This window comes from Lissotriton helveticus, chromosome 10, assembly GCF_964261635.1.
Source record: "Lissotriton helveticus chromosome 10, aLisHel1.1, whole genome shotgun sequence".
Classification (NCBI taxonomy): Eukaryota; Metazoa; Chordata; class Amphibia; order Caudata; family Salamandridae; genus Lissotriton; species Lissotriton helveticus.
In genome coordinates this window covers 229,943,360-229,968,938 of record NC_136071.1, presented here as the reverse complement: position 1 = coordinate 229,968,938, position 25,579 = coordinate 229,943,360, and the positions used below count along the sequence as shown (strand labels likewise).

Below are 25,579 nucleotides of genomic sequence, written 5' to 3'. Positions count from 1 at the left end.
ATGAACAATATGAACAGTTAGTGAGGTACGTGTGCTAAGTCAGATTAAAGCCTGCTAGCGTTAAAATATGAATGTAAGTGGCCTAGTCCCAAGGGGCAGCTAGGACTCTGACTTGCAGCTACAAATAGTAGTATTCCATTTCAAAACATTTTAATCATGTAAACAAGAGATTTCAAACGAAATAATTTTCTTCAATAATCAAATAGTGACTTTAGCATTTAGAACATTTAGCATTATGCAGAGTGAATATACAATACATTTGATTTTCCTCACAGGAAAAATACATTTACATCATAACCCAATGCATTTCGGAACTTTTTGTTCCTTCTTCAGGGGTTCTGCAAAAAGAAAGTAAAGGAAACTAGTTTAGACGATGCCGTCCCGTGTCATTGTCTCAAAGTATTAAGAAGTTTTAGGACTGTATTTTAAGTCTCAATTAAAGAAAACTGACATAAGTTATTATAATGGTCAACCTAACTTGATGATTGACCAAACAGATATATGAAATATGGCTCTAAAATTTATTTTACATCTACCTACAGATACTATTGGCAAATTGCTTGACTTTTCGTGTGTTTAAGAAACCCTACATTCATCTAAATAGGTAAGACCAGAGAACATAGTATCATCGTGCTGATTCCTAAATAGATAAATCATCAAGTTAGGTTGACCATTATAATAACTTATGTCAGTTTTCTTTAATTGAGACTTAAAATGCAGTCCTAAAAGTTCTTAATACTTTGAGACAATGACACGGGACGGCATCGTCTAAACTAGTTTCCTTTACTTTCTTTTTGCAGAACCCCTGACGAAGGAACAAAAAGTTCCGAAATGCATTGGGTTATGATGTAAATGTATTTTTTCTGTGATGAAAATCAAATGTATTGTATATTCACTCTGCATAATGCTAAATGTTCTAAATGCTAAAGTCACTATTTGATTATTGAAGAAAATTATTTCGTTTGAAATCTCTTGTTTACATGATTAAAATGTTTTGAAATGGAATACTACTCTTTGTAGCTGCAAGTCAGAGTCCTAGCTGCCCCTTGGGACTAGGCCACTTACATTCACTTTTAGAAAGTGGACATTTTCTTGTCCCAACAATTTGGTGCCTGCAGCCTGTCTCCCGGGTCACATGACTAGGTGTAGCTGGCAGTTGGTCTTTGTGCATTGCTCCCAGCCAGTGAGACAATGGGGAATAGGTGTTGGCAGGATTGCCATCTCTGGTTTGAAGCGTGGGAGGAGTTGTCACCTACCACACTTGCACATCACAAAGGGTCTGTCTCAGCCCACTCATAAACAGTTTTGCCCTAGTCTTTTGTGTCCTCAGACACGCTGGGTCTGGGGCAGAGAGGAAAGAAATTCCAAACACCTCTTGAGGTGGACCCCACTAGAAATTTCTTCTACTTCAAAACTGGAACCAGGGCTAAATAGTGGTCCTTCAGACTTAACTCTTCAGACCACTTCTGGATCTGTGGGCTCTGTCAGGAGGAAGGACTACCAAGATGTGAAGTCTGCCTGCTTGACCTGCTTGCTGACCAAGGACTGCTTTGCTGCCCCAAGGTCTACTGTTATTGCACAATGACTCGTCTGCTGCTGTGAACTGCCCTGCTGAATCCAGCCTGCTTGTGTGGATCCAGAACTCCAGTAAATCTCCGGAGCTCAGTCAACTGGCCCCCTGTTCTAAGCCACAGGGACATAACAGGCTTCTTCGACGTCCAAGCATCTCTACACAGCACAGCTCGCCATGGACTCCAATCCAGCAGGATGCAGCTCATCCTCAACGCTGACGCATCTATTCGCATGTCCTCGAAAGCCTCAGTAGCTCCCTCTATGCCAACCCAGGACCTCGCATTGCATCTCTTTGTTCATAGCTCCTCAATTCTGGCCCCACACAGCGTGAAGTAAGGACTACGCATCTTGACGCCCAGGCTCACAAGGTACTTTCTCAGCACTCATTCCTGTATCCGGCCCGCGTTCCATCTCGGTCAGCTTGAACTTGTGACTTGGACATGGTCTACTTCGACCAAATAACTGCTGTTGGCACTTTTTTACTTCTTAGCGCTTGATTTTTACAAAGCTTTTAAAAATATTTATCTCTGGTTCTTCTAATTGAGTTTTTGTCTCAAATAATTTATAAAATTGTACTCTGTTCTTCTAAATTGGTATGGAATTACTATTGTGTTGTGTTTTCACTTGGTTAGTGGTTGATGTGCTGCAGAAATACTTTACACATTGCCTCTAAGTGATGCCTGACTGTTTTTGTGCCAACTACCAGAGGACTGAGAACAGGTTAATTTGGGGTTTGCTTGTGTTTCACCCTGGCAAGAATTGTGCTGCTTGAGTAGAGTTTCTCCCCCCTTAACCAATAACCCTATTACCTACACATCCATACAAGTACATGCTGTGACCCCTTCCGCCTAGGTCATTAACAACACTATTTCCCGTGCTGGACTTTTGTGTGATGACGTAATGCATACTGGTTATTACTGGTTATTATAGTCTTGATTTGTTTTCGTTGAACTAATTAGACCAACACAATTGAAACCTTGAAAAGTTCAGGGTTAAAGACGGTGTACATAATGCCCTGGAGTAAGGAGATCACAGTATTGTGGCGTCAGTAAAAGTTGTTGAACCACATAGTAAATATTGTGATGTGATAAACATATACAAAGTTGTGGTTCTTTGATGATCCTTTGTATTTGATGTAATTTATGCATTGGAGGTTATGTGCATAAACATATGGTTTTCAAACTTTTTTTGACTTACACTATTTTCTCACCTTAATCATGCACACTGTATTCAATGCAAATAGGTTTAGGACATTTCCTAAAGTCCCCAAAAAGTTTCCTCTAACATGTCACTCACTACCAAACACATCCTGGAAATATTGGATTAATAACTAAACTTTAGCAATCAGTTTGCTACAATTATGCCAGATTTATTCATCCTCAAAGGAGCAGCTCCAGGAAGTGTTTCAAGTGTGGTAAGTGTATTTCAAAACACTAGAAATATGTTTATGTGGATGCCACTATAATTAGCATTACATTTCCCTGATACTCTCTGTGTACCTAAATCACACCTGGTGGGGAAGATTCAGGAGCGAGAGAGACTGAAAGAGAGTGAGATGGAGAGAGAGAGAGAGAGAGATTGTGTGAGAGATAGAGAGAAGGAAAGAGAGTGAGAAACATGGTTAGCTTGTCTCCTGGCATTGTGTCCAATTATTCTTATTACATTTGTAATTTTCTCCTTTATGTATTTCAGGCAACTGACCACACATTCCTCCAGAAGTGTCATTATCACCACGGCTCCAATGAGCTTTACTCCAAACCAAAGATGCCTCTTCCTGAATTCACCATCAAACACTTTGCGGGGAAAGTTACATACCAGGTGAATACACTGGGGGAAATCTGGTACAGTCACACAGCACACAAGCTATTGGGTTTAGCCAGGGAAAGTTGCTCAAGGTGCATAGTCCATAAGACAAGTGTGAGTGAGTTTGTGATGTTTGTGCACAGTGGCTACGAAATAACTACAGGTGTGAGTGCTTTATAATTGAAGTGCCGTTGTACTACTTGTGTAGGTGCTGCATGTTATATGATTGGAAAGGTATGATAGCAGAAGCAGCTGTGCTGTCTGTTCTGACACCAGTGAACATAGGGCTTGCTACCTTGCTCCCCATCTCAGGGTAAAAAGAGGTGAAGTGAGTGGGAGATCAATCATTCGAAAGGTAGGGGGCGCAGAATGGTGATATGGTAAGCTGAGTGAGCAGACTGAGGGCTGACACTAGATGCTGTCGTTCTACTGGCCCACCCCAGTTTATCACTGGGCTTTCAAAAAGCAACAGCAGGATAGTGTAGCACCCCCCTACCAATGCATTACTCGCTTTTGAGTCCTTTTGAATTGGTTTTTTTTCCTACAAGCACCTACGCTTACAGACAGCATGGGGCTAGTGAGGCCCAGTACACAACATTAAGTGGTTCAGTCCAAGTTAGCCCAACCATCTTTAAAGTCCTCATTGTAATTAACAAGCACAGGGTGCGTATTCACTTCAAATGGGCCGGCCACCAGAGACCACAAAACCTTCTTCAGCTTCTTATGGAGGCAGCGAGCCTTCGTTCCAGGTCTAAGAAAGTAGAGAATGTTGCAACTTCAGTTTAGGGCATGGAACCCCCCACAGAAGGGGTTCAAGAAGATGCTCAGGTCTCAAAGACCCCTCTGCCTAAAACCTAGAAAGTCCCTTCAAATGGACCCTTACAAACCTAGGAAGCAATGGACCAGGTAGCTCACAGACAATCAAGTTCCCATGGCATTCCCCTACCCCTTCTCCAGCCCTCCTCAGCAACAACAAGCTCCACTTCAGTCCATTTTTTACAGACGCATAGGAAGGAGAAGGAGGTTGCTGGCAGAGCGTGATAAGAAAATGATGCACAGTTGGAGAACGGGTGGGTTTCTTTAGATGTTTAAACCAATCAGACTCATCAAAACTTCAGATTTGCTTGAGAGTTATTTGAGAAGGACTATCAGGGATTAAAGAGCCACAGCAACTCCCTGGCTAAGAGGTCTCAAGCGACCAAGAGAGTGAAGGGTGAATCAAAAACATTAGTCACCAGAGAGGAGACATCTTTTGTTACTGGTTTTGCACGAACATTTGTTTGGAATCTCGATCCTAATCCCTTGAAAGAGTAAAGAGGAGTTTTAGTTGTCCCTGTCTCCCCATTATCGCTTAAATCACTGATTGTAAAGGTCTGAACTCGGGCAATAGATATAGCCCAAATTCAAGAATAATTGTCTTTAGATGTAAAACAAATGTCAGTCACAAAGAGACAAATGACATCAAAGAGCTCCAGCCAATCAAATGAATTTTGTGGTGCAAAAGTATATGGGTTCTGCCCTGTTATTCGTAATGCCCAGACAAGCTTGACTCACTCCAAGACATTGAAATAGAATTTGGATGAGGTCTTTATCCCATCCCAAAGTTCTCTGGGTCCTCATACTATTTCTGAGCACATGAAACCACCCCAGATTCCTGCCTAATACTTTTGTCAATCAACAAACATGCACCAGACATGTAAGATAATCCAAATTGTGGCAGTAACTGCACCTTTGTACGAGATATCAATTGTGAACTGCAGTAGTCTCATTGAGAAAGGCTGTGTATGCAGACTTACACTCTAAATTCCAAGGCCTCGGAAATTCCCCTAAAAGTTTCTGCTACTCAAAAACTCTGAAATCATATAAAGATATGCACTGTGAGAGTGCTATGTAATTAAATAGCAGGTAAACTACTAGTGTACCACTGAGGCTTATTTTATGGCTCAAGTGTATGGTAGGAGTGGCAGGGTACTGTTTCTAAATGGACACTTTCCACATTGTGGTTAGGTGCATTGACTGTTGCCAATGAAGGTTGCCTAGCCGAGAAAGAGGAGCCCCAGAAAACGACTCAATGAAGATGGTGGATGGGTGGCACCTCCACTAGTAAATATAGTGGGTATTTCCCTTACTGGGATGGTAAATCCACACAAGGTCTTGTCGTGGTGATGGCCGATACATGTACTTTGGCTGAGGAGTTGTTGTGGGACTATGAAAAGTCTCTGACAGGTGGTGGTGGATTAACAGAAGGTATCTTGGTGGAGGTGATAGATTCATAGATGGCCTCCAGTATACTTGGAGGATTCATGGGATAGATTGACCAATGGAGGTGATAGGTAAGAATGGATGCCCCCCAAAAGTAGTGGTTGGGATGTAGTAAACACAGTAACTTGAATCAGTTAGAGACAGAAACAACTGGAGCCTCAATGGTTGGAAATGTGAGGAAAAGTGTGTGACCAGTAATAATCTCTAGTAAAGCATTAGGTTGAAAAAGTGGCCGTGATGAACCAGGGGTTCCGTTTCCACCATTACGTCTTTTGGAGAATGGAGGTTTAGGTAAACACCAATCTCACCTCTGGGCTAGCAGGCAGTAGGAAATTCACTGTACACCCTGCTTGGACTGACCTGTGGTTTGTTGACTTTTTTGCAGGTTCACAAGTTTCTGGACAAAAACTATGACCAGGTCCGTCAGGACGTCATTGATCTCTTCGTCAACAGCAAAACTAAGGTACTGTATATCTGTGATTGAGGAATAGGCCCATTTATATATTTCAGTCAGGGTTTTGTTGTAGCAAGTGCAGTCATTTTACATATCAATTGTTTTGCAATCCTCTCCTCGCAAAAATCTGCATCATATTTAACCCTCATAGAATGGAAGGCTATAGCTTCATTTCAAGGTACTGTTTAGCAGGTGTTCATTAAACCTTCTAGCCCTTGACCCAACCTTACAAAGGAACATATTCTTCTGATCTGCCATCCGAGCATATAAGGGTGAAATATTTGCATAACAGTTGTCATTGTATGGTAATAATGTTTCTAGTGTCCTTTTGTTGATATGCTTAGTTTTTCTTCTCGCTAAGTAATGTTTTCTTTGTGCTATCGTAACATTTTCTCACATTGTCTGCCTTATGACTATTTGTTTTTAGTTTTCTTCTCTGCCTCATGATTTAATTAGCACAGTGCCCTATTTGGTTGGTGTTCCCTTTATTCTAGCTCTGCAGTAAATACACTGAATTTCCAAAATACTGAGAACTTGTGAGAGCGAACAGAACAAAATGGCAGCTGATTAGGTTCACACCAAAGCAGAACTAGAGAATAAATACGGGCACTAGATTATGATATGCTGTGCCATGTAGTAGAATTAGATCTTCTCATGTTCTCAGCTGGGTCATTGACCTTAAAATAATATGGCATGTTTGCCAATCGCGGCTGCTACCTGGAAAAAGCAGTGGGGCGGGTGGATGCGAAGGGGTGGGGGGCAATTGATTTAAAAAATCACTTACCTCCTAGCTGCCTGGCCAGCCGTCGCTGCCTCTCCTGCGTCCTGTCCTCTTCCTGGCTTATTGGGAGAAACAGGAAATAGGGAGCACCAGGGCTCCCACGCTACCCGCACCCAATCACAAGTCTGCAATGCAGTGTTGTGATTGGTCTGAGCGCTGTGACATGGCGCTCAGCCAGGGGCTGGAGGGCTGTGCAAGTTCTCCACGCAGGCTGTAATGCAGCCTGCATTGAGAACAGGGAAAGTGCGCATTACAGTTTTGGGCGGTCCGAGAGGGCCAGCCAAACCGTCATTGCGCACTTAGGAGGGTTCTACCACTCCTCCCCTGCTCTGCAGCACCGCCCGCCCCCACACGCACGCCTCCACAGCTGGACGTCAAAATAAAATGATAATAACATTACGTTATCATTTTGTTTTTTCCGTTCTTTTGCTGCTTCAAGGCAGTGAGGTGAGGCTCATCCGCCTTAGCGGAGGAGCCGCCACTGATGTTTGCATGAGTGCTCTGTAGTATATTATGTGTACATTTATTGTATGTTCTACGAACACCATATCCTGGGGATTGCATATGTGTCTATAAACTCATATTATCTTTTATCATTTCAAAATAACAAAATCTAAGCAATGTAAATTGTAGCTATCATAATAGTTTCAGATGTGTGTACTCAGACATCCGTATTAACCAGAAACTATGAAATAAGAGAGAAAGATGTAATTTTTTTTCAATTAAGGTACATTAGTGAAATATACTTTATTAAACAATAAAAATACAGCCTTTCCACAGAGCCATTGATATTTTATTACGTTCACATTTGTAACCTGAAGTTACTGCTTACTTCTTTTTTGGACAGTGCATGTACCACTATTCGTCAGGGAAACCTTGAAAGAACTTCTGATTTTAAGGTTCATTATCAGACAAGATAGCCACATTCACTTAACATTGACATATTTTTAGCTTCCTGTAGCTTCCTGGTTTGCATCACACTAGCATTCATGGTGAGTTAATGATTCCAGAGAAAGTAATAAGTACAGCACGGAGAACTGAAGGAGTGGCACCATATTACCTACCCATCCCCCAAAATAATTGTAATCTGCAGCAGCTGTTGTTCATGATACTTGTGTTGTTTGCGCTATTTGTTAGTGTGAAATGTGTCCTAGAGATGCATTTTGCATTATAAAATAGAGTTAATACCAGATTTTCATTTTTCTTTACTTTATATGGATTTGTATACTTTTTCCAAAATTTCAATAATTATGCAAAAGGAAATCATGACCATTTCACAGACCCCAAGCAATGATCTAATCAACAATGGTAACATGTCAGTAGGTCAATGAATTCCACTCTAGAATATTCATTTGTACAGTTGGCAGTAGCAATTACAGAGCAAGAAAAGTGAACCCCAAGCAGAATTTCAGTAATTTTCTGGTGATTTTTGGGGAAATTATGGTTCTGGGTAACTTTTAGCTTGTGAATTTGAGTCTTTGAAATTTCAAGATATAGGGCCTTATTATGACATCGAACCGCCGCTGACACGGTGTTCCAACCACTCCATTACAACCTGGGCAGTCGGACCGCATTGACAATGCCACAGCCGCCAGGGATCTCTGATCCTTGGCGGTGTTGTGGTGGTCCTGAGGCTGCAATATGCTGGCGGCGGGCTGCTGCGGTCTCGCTAAGCATATGACAAGTTTCCTCTCTGCCACGGTTTTCATGGTAGTGAGCCCGCCATGAAAACTGTGACAGAGAGGAAACGAAGGGGGCCCAACAGGGCCATGTGGTGCAAGCAGGGGGGCTCTTGTTGTGCTCCACTGTCATGCATACCCAGTTCCTGCAGGGCACGGACTTACAAGTCCATGCCTTGCAGGAACTTGCTTTGGTGTCCCCATTGTGGTACCTTTTTAATACCTTAACCGCGGCAGTTTTTCCGCCGCGGTGCGGGCATTTTGAAGAGTGGGCGGGGCTGCGTCGGCCATTGGCCGACGGCAGCACTAGGGAGTTAGTGCTCCCATCGGCCAACGGCAGCACGTAAGGGGTTAAAAGGCAACGACTAGGGAATGCCAAAGGACTGAACGCCAGAGAATTAAAAAGTCAACATCTGGCGGGTGGTCTATTTTGGCTTTGGCGGTCCTGGAGCGGGGCTAAGGCGTGGCGGCCCCACTCCAAAACCACCACAGTTAAAATAAGATTCATAGTGTATTAGGGCAGTTAAGTCTTTAGTCGTTAGTGGCTAAGATGGCAGATTGTCTGCCTTTTTTAGAAAGAAGGGGAAGGATAGGTCTGGGCTGACAAAAATGAGAGAGAGCAAGATGTTATAGTCAACAGTGTCAAAGGCAGTGGATAGGTCGTATCATTTTAAGGCAGAAGTAGAATTATTGACCAATGCTTATTTCAAGCTGTTCAATACCGCTGATGCAGCTGAGTCATTGCTTTGGTTTGGCATAGGGCCTAATTGAGAGTCATTTAGAAGGCTCTCCTCCTCAACAAAAAGAGATTGATAAGCTTTCTAGAGTTTTGTCTGTTGCATTGTACGATAGCTAGCTACATCCGATGAATCGAGGATAGCTTTCTGATATTTGGTTCAGGACTAAGCAAGGGCGGATTTTGCGAATTGGCAATCCGCGAAATTGCGTATTTACGGATTCGCAATCCGCAAAATCCGCGAACTCTCGCGAATTTGCAGATTTTTTTTTGTGTGTTCGCAAGGATTTCTGCCAGTTCGCAAGGATTTTGTACCAGTTCGCAAACGCGAACTTACTTTTCGGGTAGCAACGGTCGCGAACATGTTGTTTCTACATCTGGTTCATCACAGCACCCTCTGTTTCACCACTGCCACCCTCTGTTTCACCACTGCCACCCTCTGGCTCACCCATGCCACCCTCTGGCTCACCCATGCCACCCTCTAGTTCATCACTGTAGATTATGGGTGGAAAAGCACACCTGCCCTGCCTCAACTGACATAAATGAATTAGGGGCTGATTAATGTGTTACTGAATTTGAACTTCCTGGCTGGAACCTGCTTCCTTATCTGTAATTGCTTTCTCTGAGCCTGCTGTGAGGGTCAGAGCAGGGTCATAGAATAGTTGCAAGTAGGCAACTGAACTCTGAAGGGGCCCCTCAGGAAGCACTACAGGGAATGGTTACTAATGATAAGATTGAACTTTTGCACCTGCTGAGTGCTTTCAGTTTAGGAAAAATCCAAATATCCAGCAGCATCCACAAAAACTAATCCTTCCAGGCACTACAGGGAATGGTTACTAATGATAAGATTGAACTTTTGCACCTGCTGAGTGCTTCCAGGTCAAGATTCAAATCAAAGTGACCAGCACATGAAGAAAGCACTGAGAGGAGCCTGCTGGACAGGAACAGGAAATTGGAGACTGTGGGGCAATTCCTTCCTCCCACCCCCCCCCCCAAAATGGACTCCTTGCAAAAAAAAAAGTGCAGGCAAATGTCAACCTGAGGAGTTATTCTGATTAAAATCATAATTTTCAAGGTTTATGCTGCCTGCTGGTGGATTTCTTGTGCGAAATTGCAAATTTTGCAATCTCGCAATTGCGAGATTGTCGCTGCCCGCCGCATCTACGTTTTTGCAAGTGTTTACTCCCGCGAAATTGTATAGTATTCTAGTTGGCAAGTGCGACCAAGCAAAAAAATCCGCTTCGCACGGATTTACGAATTTTCGGTAAGTTCGCGAGAGTTCGCGGATTGCGAATTTACCGAAAATCCGCAAAATCCGCGAGCGGAACGGATTTTACGCCCACGCTTATTCAGGACCCGCTTCTTACCAGGTAACTGTGATTCCCAAAATATGAAACATAATGTGTGTAAGTAAAATTCCTTCAATGGAATCCTGTATCCAGGAGCGAGCCAGAACTAAACCAGTAGACAAACTATCTGCACTTTAAGCAGTTTTAATAGCAGGAATAGGATTAGAGAAAGAGTTACCTACATGATTGACTGAATGTGATTGACTAGATTAAAAGTGTTATAGCACAGGAGATAACTTAGATTTTCTCTTTGATGGCTAGGGATGTAAGTCTGCATTACGTTCACTAGATTTATAAGCAATAGAGGGTGTTCTGGAAAGACAGTAATTCTGAGTAAAAAAAGAGCATAACACCCTGCCCCATGTCATGGATGGGCCCAGACAGGCTTGCCTTTTATGTGCCTCCTACGCAGACATGCTGAGCACCAAGTTTTATAGTCACACATTAGTGATTAACTAGAGAGGGTCCCTATACAAGAGAGCCTAATACCCTTAAGATGTTGACTGCAGAGTGTCACTAAGCCTAAAAAGCACTAAGCAGTAATTGTGGCAATCACTGACTCAGAACCAACCTCTAGTTTCTGTCTGCAAGTTAATGGAGTGATTTACAAAAACTGCATATGCTACTAAACTGTTCATGTAAAGAAGTTGACTTGCTAGGACTGTTATAAAACATGACTTTAATGGGCTCTCATCCAAAAAATGAGCGAGAAAACAACATTGTGCTGCTTTTAAGACCTTAATTTATTTTGCTTAATAGTTGTTTTCTATTGCACTTTTCTGTTACTGTTCAGCTCCTTTAAAGTCAACAATTTATATTCTACTAGCAACATATGTATTTAAAACATCTTTTTGGTATATAAACTTGTGAACCCATAAATGTTATTACACCCTAATTTCTACAATGAATGACAGTGAAATATCCTGATATAATCTATCCAAAGGCCATCTCACAGATCTACACGAAGTGTCTGGCATCCAGCATGTTTTTACAGAACTTGTGATGTTTGAACAGGAGTGCCTCATAACTTCCTGTATCTTTAAAATTTCTTATAAAAGCAATGGTCCTGTTTTAGCATTGGGTAATAAAGTAAAATCCTCCAATTTCTATGGAGAAATCCACCTTTCCACCCTATCTCAAAATAAGGCTCATGTGCCTCTATGGCCATCCGCTTTTCCAAAAAACAGCCCTCACAGTCCTTGCAGAGGAAGAAGCTGTTGCAATATGTTTTACATCCCCTGTCCCAGTGCATTATTTTTTACACCTTTTTTTTATGAAGCACTGGAATTGTGAAAGAGAAGTCGAGAAACTTCAAGTAGAAATAAGCCACAGGTTCTATATTTTGGCTACTTTTCAATTTTTCTTCTTTCTCTTCTTCTTCTTCTTATTAGAAGTAGTAGTAATAATAATAATAATGATAAGAAGAAGAATAACAATAAACAATAATGGAAAAGCAGCCAAGACACTGACCATTTGGTTTATTATTATTAATCTCATTAATGTTATCATCATCATCATCATCTTTATTGTTATTGTTATTATTGTATTGGGTATTATTATTATCCCCTTGCGTGCTCCCGTCGGAGTGCTGCCGTCGGCCGTTGGCCGACGGAGCCCCACCCACCCTTTAGAACGCCCGCACTGCTGTGGGAAAACCGCCGCTGTTAAGGCGTTAAATGTATTATTATTATTATTGTTATTATTATTATTATTATTATTATTATTATTATTATTATCAATGCTAATATCAATAATACATATTCTTGTTATTATTATTATTGAAATGGTGATTGATAATAATAGCCATAACAAAATAGTTGTAATAGCAATAAGCGTATTATTAGTATTATTAATAATAATAATAGTAATAATAATACGTATTATTATTGTTATTATTATTAAAATGGTGGTTGATATTTTTAGCCATACCCAAATAGTCATAATAGCAATCATATTAAGAGCACTTTACGATAATTTTTCCTATGAACGTTGAGCCTCAGCAAGTTATTACTGAAAGTTTATACATATATATATATATATATATATATTCAGATCCACATCCTTTGCAACGCCAGGACACCAGGACAGCGGTGCGATCAGGGGCAAAGGTTCCCCTGTGTCAATATACAGGTCCACAACACGTAGCAGCGCTACGTTATACGCACTCCCCTCGATGGGACTAAAAAACGCGAGATTAGCGTTTCTTGTAATTATTTCCTCTGTATTATGAAATACAAGATAAGTGATAGGAATGGGTTCATTCCTGAGAAATGTTTTTTGATTTAACAAAATTTGCCAAGAGAATTTATAACTTGGGCTATGTGATTAATGCATAGGTACTCCACTCTAAGATGGCCACCATGTTTAAGCTATGAGTCCTTTGTTTATTTTGCACCTTTGACGTGAAACTTTATTTATTGTTTGTTTATTGGTTCTGGAATTACCCGTGACCAAGGCGAGTTTCCTCGCCGAAACGCGTTGGGTTTGTTCCATGGCTTATCACGATGCTGCATTTTGAATAAATATGGATTTTGGAAAAGCGCACTTTGTTGTGAACTTTTGATCCTTGGATTCTCGAGGGGAGTGCGTATAACGTAGCGCTGCTACGTGTTGTGGACCTGTATATATATATATATATATATATATATATATATATATATATATATATATATATATATATATATATATATATATATACATATATCTCGCAAACACAGTCCTAGGCGCTCTATTTTCAGAACAGCATGACCAGGAACAGACCACCACACAGCAGGTATATTTATCTTCAGTGCTTTATTTCTCCACCATCAGCAGCATGATGCGTTTCGACCGGGAACCCCGGTCCTGATCATATATATATATATATATTATTATTATTGAAATGGTGATTGATATTAATAGCCATAACAAAATAGTTGTAATAGCAATAAGCGTATTATTATTATTAGTATTATTAATAATAATAATAGTAATAATAATACGTATTATTATTGTTATTATTATTACAATGGTGGTTGATATTTTTAGCCATAACCGAATAGTCATAATAGCAATCATATTAAGAGCACTTTACGATAATTTTTCCTATGAACGTTGAGCCTCAGCAAGTTATTACTGAAAGTTTATACATATATATATATATATATATATATATATATATATATATATATATATATATATATATATATATATATATATATATATATATATATATATATATATATATATATATATATATATCGCAAACACAGTCCTAGGCGCTCTATTTTCAGAACAGCATGACCAGGAACAGACCACCACACAGCAGGTATATTTATCTTCAGTGCTTTATTTCTCCACCATCAGCAGCATGATGCGTTTCGACCGGGAACCCCGGTCCTGATTATATATATATATATATATATATAAATATATATATATATATTTCGCTGTTCTATCATAGTAATTCATTTTTAATATTGTGCTACCGAGATATCGTACCCACAATATCGATTTCCACTACATTGTGCAGGTAAGTATATAGAGATAAGTGTAGATTTGCTATTGTTATCTCCACGCATACTTACTTTAACAATATACATAGATTGTCAAGATATGTAGATGTGAAGTTAAGAATATTAAATCTATAATTGCCTCAATAGACTTGCCTTCGCAATATTGTGGTAGTCAATATTGTGGCTATGATAAAATGGAAGGACAAAATGTTATCAATTCCCTATTCTGGCATATACATGGGTTTATAGAGAAGAGGGTAGCTAGTGCAGTGCTATCACTTGAATCAGCTCAAGTTGCTGGGATTAATAGAAGATCATAGCATTTACATGATAAGACTGCCACATACCCTTCTCTTAAGGGTGCATCATTCCTTTTGTTTAAACTTGTTACTTTAGTGTAGTTCCACCACAGCTTGATTTGTTCAAAGTTCAAAGTGCAGCTATCTTCAGGGCACACTTAAGGCAGCTGTTCACGCTACAAATTATATATTCAGTCATTCACTGAGTTAACATTATACTTATTCCTACAGCAGATAAAGGAACATTTTGTATTTTGAATATTGAAAAGTACAGTAATCGTATATCTCCTGTTTAGGTGGTAGCAAATCTCTTTTTTGGCCATGCCCAACTCCTTGCTCAGCAGAAGACCATGATGGGAAAAAGCAGCACAGTGACTCGTCGGTACAAGGCTCCTACAGTAGCCGCTAAGTTCCAGCAGTCCCTGCTCGAACTTATGGAAAAGATGGAGAGGTGAGTAATGGGAATGCTAGCAATTTGGACTATAATATACAGGCTTTCAGATGCAAATTCCAGTAATATCCTTTTGTTGAATGTGAGATTACAGACTGCATTATGATTTCGAAGCCATGTGTGTTCAGGGTTTGAAAATTCAAGAAACATTTATAATTAGGACTAGATGGACACTTGGATAAGAAGTCCTGTTTAGAGGCAACTGCTGGTTTGGAAATACTTTCTATGATGGATATACAAAATGTAGGTGGCTGGTATTCCGATTCACAAAGTCATTCATAAAGCTAGACCCATAGATTTTATACCCACATTTCTATATATCTCTTCAAATTCGTGGAATTCTGCAACAGTCACACCTTTCCAAGAGTATTCACAAGAATAAGGAGTTACATGTGTGTAACTATACACAGCTGGCAAGAACATATTGTTTGTAAAGGAATACCAATAGTGCATTTGCATCTATTAACTTTTTAACTTTTGTCTCCAAGAGGAAAAGTTTTCTATGTGGAGAAACACCCTCCACTAAGCTCTAAATAATTTCAAGGTTGTTCCTTGTCATTTTCATCTCTGTAATAAACTTACTCCTGCCATTGGCATGAGCGAATGTTCACCATTTCCAGGTTTGAAATGGGACAAGAACAAGTTTGTGATTACCCACAGTCACAGGTTTTGTGGGAGGACAAAAAATTGTCCACAGTATGTCCACTCAGAAATGCCTCCTAAGTTTCCATGGAAGATTCCCTCCCACGTAATGTTACAAACTGCTGATGAAATAGTATGTGTTTGTGAATGTATATATGAGAGTAAATTTATGATGTATGAGTACAAAACATGAGTGCACTTGCAAATTAAGCCACTGCATGTCCAAATGAAATATGCACAAACAAATGGCTTCAGGGATTGGGCCCTTGAATTTAGGAGACGTAGGATTAGGCAGCTAGTTCTACAGGAGAGGACTCAAGCCCAAGATGGTGCTAATTTCTCATGTGCAGCAGGTAGTGTTGCTGGATTTTGTGGTTGTTTTGGATTTCATCATGGAGCTGTGGTTTTGTTGGACCCATATATGTCCAGCGTTATGTAGACTGTTATCAGTTTTTAATAAATTACCTCAGATGTGTTGAACTTGTTGAGTAGATAGTGTGAGTTCTAACAGTAAACAATGCAAGCTGTAGGAGTAGAAATAGTAGTCATAGAACTACTACTGGCAGCAGTAGTAGCAGTTGTAGAACAGTAGAAGTAATAGCAGTAGTTGTAGTAATCGTAGTCAAAGGAGGAGTGATAATAGTAATAATAGAAATTACTGTTTGCACAGTACACACAAAAAACTGAATTACATCTGAGCAAATAAAAATATGTTTTCTTATTGCTAATCTCAACAGTGCATATTTTCTTATTTTAAAAAGGAGAAAAAACTGAGCTAGTCCTCTTGGAATTCCCACTTGTGACCTGCAGGTCTCTGTGTGGGCGCTCACATCACTGAGCTTTTTTTTTATAAACTGCTGGCTTTTAATGTATCAGGTAGCCATCATTTTATCAGGTTTATTAGAGGGCCACAGGTAGGTTAGGCTTCATTGGAAGGCCAGATGTCTGCATGAGATGAGCTTGATCCTGTGGCCAGTGTAAGAAACTGGACAATTATGTGAGAGCGGTAGAGACCCCACACAAATAATAAACACAATCCTTGTCAGGGTGAACCACAAAAGTCACTAAATAAACCTTTGCTTGACCCTCTGGTAGCTTGACACAAAAGAAATCAGGTGTAACTTAAAGACTATGTGTAAAGTGTGCATGCAACGCTCAAACAGTAATGAAGTGAAAACTCAAACACAAGAAAAATTCAAAACCAGTTTAGAAATATGGAGTTAATTTTAATAAATAAAATTACACTAAAATGACAAATATGCAATCATTGGAACCAGAGATGTGAGTTTTTAAAGTTAAGGTTAAAATAATATCAAAAAGCACAAAGCGTCACTAGCAGTTATCTGGTCACGCTGGACCTAGGTAAAATCACAAGTTCAGGCCGACCGTGATGGAGCATGGGTCTGATAGAGGGACCATGTTTGCCTTGTTGCAGAGTTAACTTCCCACCTACACACAAGGATCTGCTGCTTGCATTGGCACGGGTCACGTGGAGGTAATTGTCAGTGTGAGAAGCAGGACAAGCATTGCGGACAGTCACTGTAGTAGCACAAAGAGCCGCTCATCGCAGGAGATTGTATTGCCTGTCGATGCAGGCTGTTGCTGTTGGTGCAAAGAGCAGGTCTCGCTTGAGCTTTGCATTGGCTGTTGTCATGGACAGCTGCTGTTGGCACGAAGGTCAGGTTCTGCTGGAACTTCCTGTTAGCCGTCATCACGGGCAGTTGTTTCTCTGCACAAAGTGATCACTTTGTGGTTACAAGAAGCCCAAAACCTCAGTATCAGGAGGCGTACACTCTGATGCCAGACAAGGGTTCAGGTTGGGAGCACCTCTTGGGATCAGGACTTATTACAGTAGAAGCCAGGAACAGGCCTCAAGCAGCTCCAGTTGATGCTTGTCAGCTAGGCAGTTGCAGGGAGGCCACTAAAAGCTTCTTGTATCCCTGTAGCTCAAATAGGAGGTCAGCCAACTGACCTTTGGAATCAAATCAAATCAAATTGTCTTTATTGGATCTTCCAAAGGCAGATCATAAAAGATACACACGATAAAAACAAACCACATAGCAAACACACTAGTTAAAAGAATAACTACCACATACTTAAAAATGTAACAGTTCCTTGTACAAGTACAGATATCAGGATAACAGTCAAAGAAATGAAGTTCCAAGTGTGTCATGTCATGTAGATTACAGACCACCAAATTTTGACACAAACAACTCATTGTGTTGTTTTACATTGAATATAGTGACAGTGCAAGAGTTCTGATTCCAGGGGTATCAACAGGTTGCCTGATAAATAAAAATTGAAAGCAGTAACATACAATTAAGGGATCGCAAGGTCAAGAGAATAAAAAAGCATTTTTATCCTAACAGCAAACTCCTTCTAGCTAAAGTGCACTTCAGAAAATTAGCAACTGTGTGGCAGATATTACAATAGTTAAGTTGCAGTAAATAGAAGAGGGCCGCTTTGCACTTAGAGAATTTGTGTCTGCTCAGTAATGGTAATAAAAACTTCCTAGTAAACGGCAGGCAAAATTTACAGAGGAAGACAAAATGTAAAATGGTTTGACTAGATTGCTCATCACTTGGACAAATGGCAACCATGTCAGAGGAGTACTGTCCTATGGGAAAACATATCGACCAGCGAAAAAACCCAGCCTAAATCTTGCCAACAGTGTTCTTTCATAAACGTTGGTCACCTATAATAAATACGAGGCAATTGCTGGAGTCGCTTGGATAATACAATAATCTCTGACTTAGGGTTTGGCCACTTCTATTAGTTTAAGCCTAAAGGGAAATCCCTGGAAGCCAACTGTATATGTTCTCACATCACCCTTTCATTCTTCCACACCAGACTCTTATTGAGCCAACTTTTGTCCCCAATATATTTTCAGACTAAAATGTAGCGCTTACAGTATTTTTATTAGTATAAAATCTTCTGTCTTAACACTTAAAATTTCAGAAATATTCCTGAAAACATACACATAAAAAATTAATTTAAAAAAAAAGGGACAGTTTATACATTCCATTTCATATCGTCATAAAATAATACATACATATTTCAACAAAAAGGCATAGCACATAATTATAAACCACTGTAGTTACCCCGCTCACTAAGCAAATCTAATGATCTTATTAAACCTTAATCCGATCCAATAGCACTATATATTTTGTGTGGGACACTCCGTACAGGAATTCCCATGTATCTAAAGATTCCCAGGCTTTTTTTGGATTCTTTGTTTAACATAGGCGTCAACGCGTTTCCGTGGTTTAAACCATTAGATGTGGGGCCACCTTCTTCAGGACAATGTTTCTTATGGGGTCACTTCTTTGAATTGATTTGATTACTTCTGTATATACAAAAAATAAAAAGATTGAAAAGACAGTCAGCTAGATGGCATTTTACTTTTTATCATCCATCAAATGCTGCTTTGTTATCTAAAAGTCATTCAGAAATTGTCTCTAGCTGTATGAGACCTTATACCATGGCCATAGATCGTCCATTTACACTGGCTCACTTGTTACCCACAGTCTATTTGTGCCTTTACCACCTATTGCAGAGGCTTTCATTGGAAATCATTATAGATCTTCACATCTTTAAAAACATCCAAAGAGCACAATTTAACAGACTATTAGTCACAGTTGTTTCCTTATTCATATTCTAATGTACAATATCTGAATGAATTTCAGGCATAGGCTCTACGCTATGCGTTACATTTTAGTCCAAATACATGACAGGTGCTTATGTCTCCTCTGACTCATACCTCACACACTCATACTTCGTCATTTAATTCATTTATACTGACTTTTAAAATATCAACGGATTTCTTTTAAAGCGTGAAGTCCTACTTGGTCCTTGTAGGTAGGATGATATTCCAAGGTTACATTTTATATATCTAATACAGGAGAGAGATGATGTTTCTCATTGTGTTTCTTTTCATACCCAGTGCATATCTATTTATGTTTCATTTCTTTTATTACCTTTTTATAGAACAGTAGTGCGTATATAATTTCTTCTTTCAAAGGAGTGGCTATTCATACCATCATGGAGTGTTTTGTCCACATCCACATGTATCTATAGTAGAAATATAATTAGGGAAGCATAAATCACTGTCCCTACATGTTATCCTTTTGCATCTTAATGTGTCCCACTACCGCTTACCTCATGTTATTATGCGTAGATTTTCAAAATAAATATTGTGGAGCAGGGAGTCACATTGATATCTTATGGGCTTGACTCTTTAGTTTTCTTGGCCCCTTTTGCTCATGTCATTTATAGTCTGCGGGCAAATTTAAAAAGGGAATTCAGTTCTTCCTTTGTATTAGTTTAACTACCAGTAGGTCCCTCTTCTAGTTTAAAGTCTAGTTTCCCCCACGCTACCGTCCCCGGGATCTGTTTCTCACCTTTGTATTGTCGCCCGCCTCACTCTGCTCCTTGTTTTTCGATGTGTCTTAGCGGTTTCTCCGGGCGTCCTATTTATGCTCCAGTTAATTGGTTCTAATTGGTTTCACCTTTGCGCAATTCTCCTTGGTTGCGCCTTTGCGCGACCCTATTTGATCTGCGCATGGCTGGCGGCCATCATGAAGAAGGTTTTTATAGGGGAACTTAAAGTTAAGGTTAATGTACATCATCTCTCTCTTGTATTAGATATATAAAATTTAACCTTGGAATATCATCCTACCTACAAGGACCAAGTAGGACTTCACGCTTTAAAAGAAATCTGTAGATATTTTATAGGTCAGTATAAATGAATAAAATGACGAAGTATGAGTGTGTGAGGTATGAGTGAGAGGAGACAAAAGCACCTGTCATGTCTTTGGACTAAAATGTAACGCGTAGCGTAGAGCCTATGCTTGAAATTCATTCAGATATTGTACATTAGAATATGAATAAGGAAACAACTGTGACTAATGTCTGTTAAATTGTGCTCTTTGGATGTTTTTAAAGATGTGAAGATCTATAATGATTTCCAACGAAAGCCTCTGCAATAGGTGGTAAAGGCACAAATAGACTGTGGGTAACAAGTGAGCCAGTGTAAATGGACGATCTATGGCCATGGTATAAGGTCTCATACAGCTAGAGACAATTTCTGAATGACTTTTAGATAATAAAGCAGCATTTGATGGATGATAAAAAGTAAAATGCCATCTAGCTGACTGTCTTTTCAATCTTTTCATTTTTTGTATATACAGAAGTAATCAAATCAATTCAAAGAAGTGACCCCATAAGAAACATTGTCCTGAAGAAGGTGGCCCCACATCTAATGGTTTAAACCACTGAAACGCGTCGACGCCTATGTTAAACAAAGAATCAAAAAAAAAAGCCTGGGAATCTTTAGATACATGAGAATTCCTGTACTGAGTGTCCCGCACAAAATATATATAGGGCTATTGGATCGGATTAAGGTTTAATAAGATCATTAGATTTGCTTAGTGAGGGGGGTAACTACAGTGGTTTATGATTATGTGCTATGCCTTTTTGTTGAAATATGTATGTAATAATTTATGACGATATGAAATGGAATGTATAAACTGTCCCTTTTTTTTAAATTTATTTTTTATGTGTATGTTTTCGGGAATATTTCCGAAATTTTAAGTGTTAAAACAAAGAAGATTTTATACTAATAAAAATACTGTAAGCACTACATTTTAGTCTGAAAATATATTGGGGACAAAAGTTGGCTCAATAAGAGTCTGGTGTGGAAGAATGAAAGGGTGATGTGAGAACATATACAGTTGGCTTCCAGGGATTTCCCTTTAGGCTTAAATTGTCTTCAGTACCCTGTTCCCTGGAACTAGTGGGGTCATCTCTCTTTCCTCTACACTTCTATTAGTTCCCTAGTATTTGTTTGTGCTTGCAAAAACTATCCCAGACCCACTTTTTCTAATTTTTTGGATGAACTTGGGGTGCTCAAACAGAGAGGCACAGCCAAGTGCCGAGAAGCAATTTTTAATACATTGTAACCATGGAATGGCCAAGCCATGCGCACAGGTTAGACAATCTCCAATGACAGCCCGATTGAATTCGGCTTCTTTGTTGGACCATATTGAGCACCAAGAGAGCCAAGGGGGAAACATTGATGGTATCTTGGACATACTCCATGACTAGCTCCAAGGGTAGGGAGAAATGCGGGATGAGGGAGGAACGCCTAATAACCAGCGGCAGAATCTATTTTCTATCTGCATCGCATGTGCATCCCTACAACCCCAGATACCTATTCCATACGCTAAAATCGGCAGGCATTTCCGATTGTATATCTCTAGTATAGGAGCAATGGGCTTTTTACCAAAAGACATAGCAAGAGAGGAAGTAGTGCCTACAGCTTGAGTGTATCAGGATATTCTATTTTTAATACAGGTAAGCCAGGTACATCCTTCATCAAACTCCAGGTATAAATAGGGAAATAAACTAACCCTATCTAGGGGTTTGCCATCAATATTTAGGGTACAGCTTTTGGTATTTCTTGTGCCACATATCATTGTAAATGTTTTCTTAAAATTTAGCTCCAGATCTTTCATGAAGCTGACATAACTAACAATACGTTTTTTAGGGCAATTGGCCTTCCTTGCCAAGAGGACCGCATCGTCAGCACATAATAGTGAGGGCACAGCCTTTTTCTCCACAGACGGAATGTCCGACCCAACAGATACCAATGTATTCTCCAAGTCGTTCGTAGAGAGTAGAAAAAGGATTGGGGCAAGGACACAACCTTGGCGCAACCAACGCTTATTGCCGAACGTCTCTGAACATTTGCCAGCACTCCCAAACCTGACTGAAGCAGTGAGGTCATGGTGAAGGCTCCTTAAAAATGTAACCAGCCCCACATCAACACCCATGCTCTCTAAAATGGCCCACAGCTTTGAACGGGAGACATAATCAAAGGCGCTTGGCAGGTCCATAAACGCCAAGTGGGTGGAGATTCCCCTGGCGTATTTGTATTTTTGCCACAATGAGATGGAGATTAAGGCACTATTCAATAGTCCCGAGCCCCTTTCAGAACCCATACTGACTCGGGGCAAGTGTACTATTGGCCTTAATCCAGTCAAGTTGACGGTCCAGAGCAACTCTCCCAATGCTTTTTGCTGAAGAATCGAAGAGGGATATTGTGCTATAGCACTTAACATCATAGATGCTTCCTTTTTGGGTCTCGCTGGCAAAATGCATCCGCAAGGATGCATGTGTCCAGCTGGAGACCAATAGCGATCAGTCTGGGGGGAAGGAGGACAAGAGGGTGCACGAGCTTTTTCAGGCTGGATTCGTGTGCGCGAATGCGCACGTTCCGTCCTGCGCCGCCCTCCCATACTCCCAGCCTAACGCGCATGCATGCATGCACACAGACAGACACACACACGCGCGCGCACACGCACTTACACAGACACGCAGGCACCCAGACAGGCAACCCCCTCCTCCTCCCCCACAGTCACACACGCATACACACAGACTCCAAGACACACGCACGCTCACACACATACACAGCCCGCCGCCGCGCGCGCGCACACACACATGCCCCCCCCGCCCTCGCAGGCCAGCCACAAAGCGAAGCCCCACTCACCGGCAGCAGGACTCTTCCTCCCTTCTTCGGCACCGGGGCGCAGGGTAGGCTCCTGCCTGCTCCGGTGCTGCAAACAATCGCGGCTCTTCCGGCTCTTCCGTGGGAGGCGGCGTAGGCTCCCGCCCTCCTACTTCCTGTTTCCGGTTGTCCCGCCCGGCCTGCCTGACTTCCTGGTCGCAGGCCGGCGGCGTTGCGCGGTTGCGCTTCTGGTTTCTTAATGTGCTGCAGCCATACAGGTGCTCCTTATTCTTAAGCCAGCACCGCATGTCTTTCATTTAAGTTACTGTGTGTTGGTTTCATTTTATGATGCATGTGCCATTTTTTCTTTATTAAATATTCCGTTTGCAGATAACATTGTTTTTAAATTATTGTATACAGCATTACTGTTTCTATGTTATAATACTCTGCTGCAAAATCCCACTTTTAAGCAATCTAATAAACAGCTCGACATATCTACCACCCAGGACTTAGGTAAAAATGTTGGCATAGTTTGTTTAGACTCGTTTTAATATTCTTCACATCCTAAGTCACATGTTCGTTGGGAGAAATATTCCTTTTCTGTTCCCCCATCAGACTAAGCTCTAATCACTGTTCCTATATGCCTTGATTTGAAATACTTCACTGCAGGCTTCTTTTTGTTCCAAAACGCTGTTTCAAAAATATAAACTGCTAAAACATTGGCTCTACAACCATTACTACTATGCACATAAATTCCTTTAAAAATGTGTGTTTTGAATTCGTACAAACACATCACTTCTGTTGCAGGATCGGTTGAGTTCATGTTCTAACATCAGTCCTGGCATATTTGGGGGAAAGGTGCATGGCGAAATGTTTGTAAGGGAATTATGTATGTTAGATATTGTATTAGTGTATTTTCCAAGCTGTGTTTTCAATAATCTACTTCCAGGCAGGTTTTATATACTATAATTCTCACAGCTGAACTACTTCATCGGGCAACATTTTTTAATCCTGTCCTACAGCCAGGCACATGTAAACACACACAAAAAAACGTAATTAGGTAATTTTCTTGTTGATATGTGATGTCTTTAAAATGTCGTCTCTTCGCTTCATTTCTTTACACCACTTAATATTCGTAAAAAGTACTTATACACTTATCGATAATAAAGAAGGTTACCTTTGGTATCTTTTTGTAGCCGTTTGCATTGTTGGGTGATCAGTAGAAATGTGTGAAGTTAACCAACTTTGCGTAAACTCAATTTGAGGGAATTTTTAAATCCAACATTTTTGTGATGGTTTAGAAATTTTCAAATTTGAAAAAAATTAGGCTGGAAGAACCCTGCAGTATGTAGGTGTGACATCTAAGGATATTGTGAATGTTGCACATATATGACGTGTATGATGACCTTTTAGGCTGACTGATGAAATGTGTGGCTTAGTTGTGTTCTGCATGAGAGAAGGTTCTATCAGGATTCTGATGAGTGATGCGTTAAAATTTTACATCATAGCTAAGTGAGTATTGAGGAAATGATACATCGTTTTATAGCATGTGAGCTTGTATGGTGGGGTGGAATTAGTAATTGATTCGGAGAGTTATGTTTATGTAACTGTTGACTGCACAGTATTTGAACACTGCCAACGTAATGCAAACAATAAAATATGTTTCAAAAAATCATAGCTAAGTGAGGGTGGGTTTGGTCCTCAGCCTCTATATTGGTGACTAGATCTGATTATTTTACACAGTCATTTGTACACACAACATTTTTTTCTCTGAAATGCACAAGCATTTTACATAAAAGACTGAAGGAGTCTTTTCCCTTTCCATCAAGTTTAGTCGTTAGGGTATATTTTCAAGTTACAATGTTTCAAAGACCTTTATATGGTTTTTAAAAATATGTATCATTAAAGATTTATTCACTTAAGATTATTTGCTTTTTTATTTCTCTGCTTCACAAAATATTAAGAGGGTCCTCTTTTTAAATGAAGAATGCAGTTCAGTTTTGCCATTGATGTGTTACATCTGGAAAATGTTCCTGTGAATGAGGGTGTGCCAGTAGTCACAGGCCTCTGGTGTGCTGTCAGTGCAGGTATTGTACGGAGAGAATTGAAGAACTCAAAATATGCTGCTGTTGTATGTGAACTCCAATTTCTGTCAATCAGTGTATGGTTGCCAGGCCTCTTACCTGTTCCTCACAAGTAAGGATTATTCTGCCCAAGTTGAATAAATATCTTTAAACTCTGCGTACTAGATTTTGAAGTGTACTCTGTACATCTTTCATTGACCCTTAATATTGGCTCAAATTCATGAATCTGTTTGCGTCAAGTTCTTACTTGATTCTACATCATCACTCCACACAGCCATGTTCATACTTAGCAATTATGGTAGAAGAAGTGGTTTGGCATATGCTGTATTTTGACATTTGAGCATTGCATTATAAAGTGTGCTTTTCTGATTACCAAATGCCTGTTTTGAGGATTTTGCAACCGATCTAGTTCAAGAACGGTGTACTGTTATCCTCCTTACAAAAGGTAAATATGCTTCGAGAAAAG

The 25,579-nt window shown here is 40.1% G+C and overlaps 1 protein-coding gene across 1 annotated transcript in view; it reads left to right on the top strand.

Annotated features, from left to right (window-relative positions):
- The window catches only part of MYO15A (myosin XVA), a 1,426,381-nt gene that overhangs the window by 250,943 nt on the left and 1,149,859 nt on the right, over positions 1 to 25,579 (top strand). Inside the window, exons 16-18 of the mRNA XM_078662701.1 lie at positions 3,265 to 3,390; positions 6,023 to 6,100; positions 14,726 to 14,880. Of these exons, the coding sequence (XP_078518827.1) occupies positions 3,265 to 3,390; positions 6,023 to 6,100; positions 14,726 to 14,880 (359 nt within the window). The remainder of the gene's footprint in view (positions 1 to 3,264; positions 3,391 to 6,022; positions 6,101 to 14,725; positions 14,881 to 25,579) is intronic.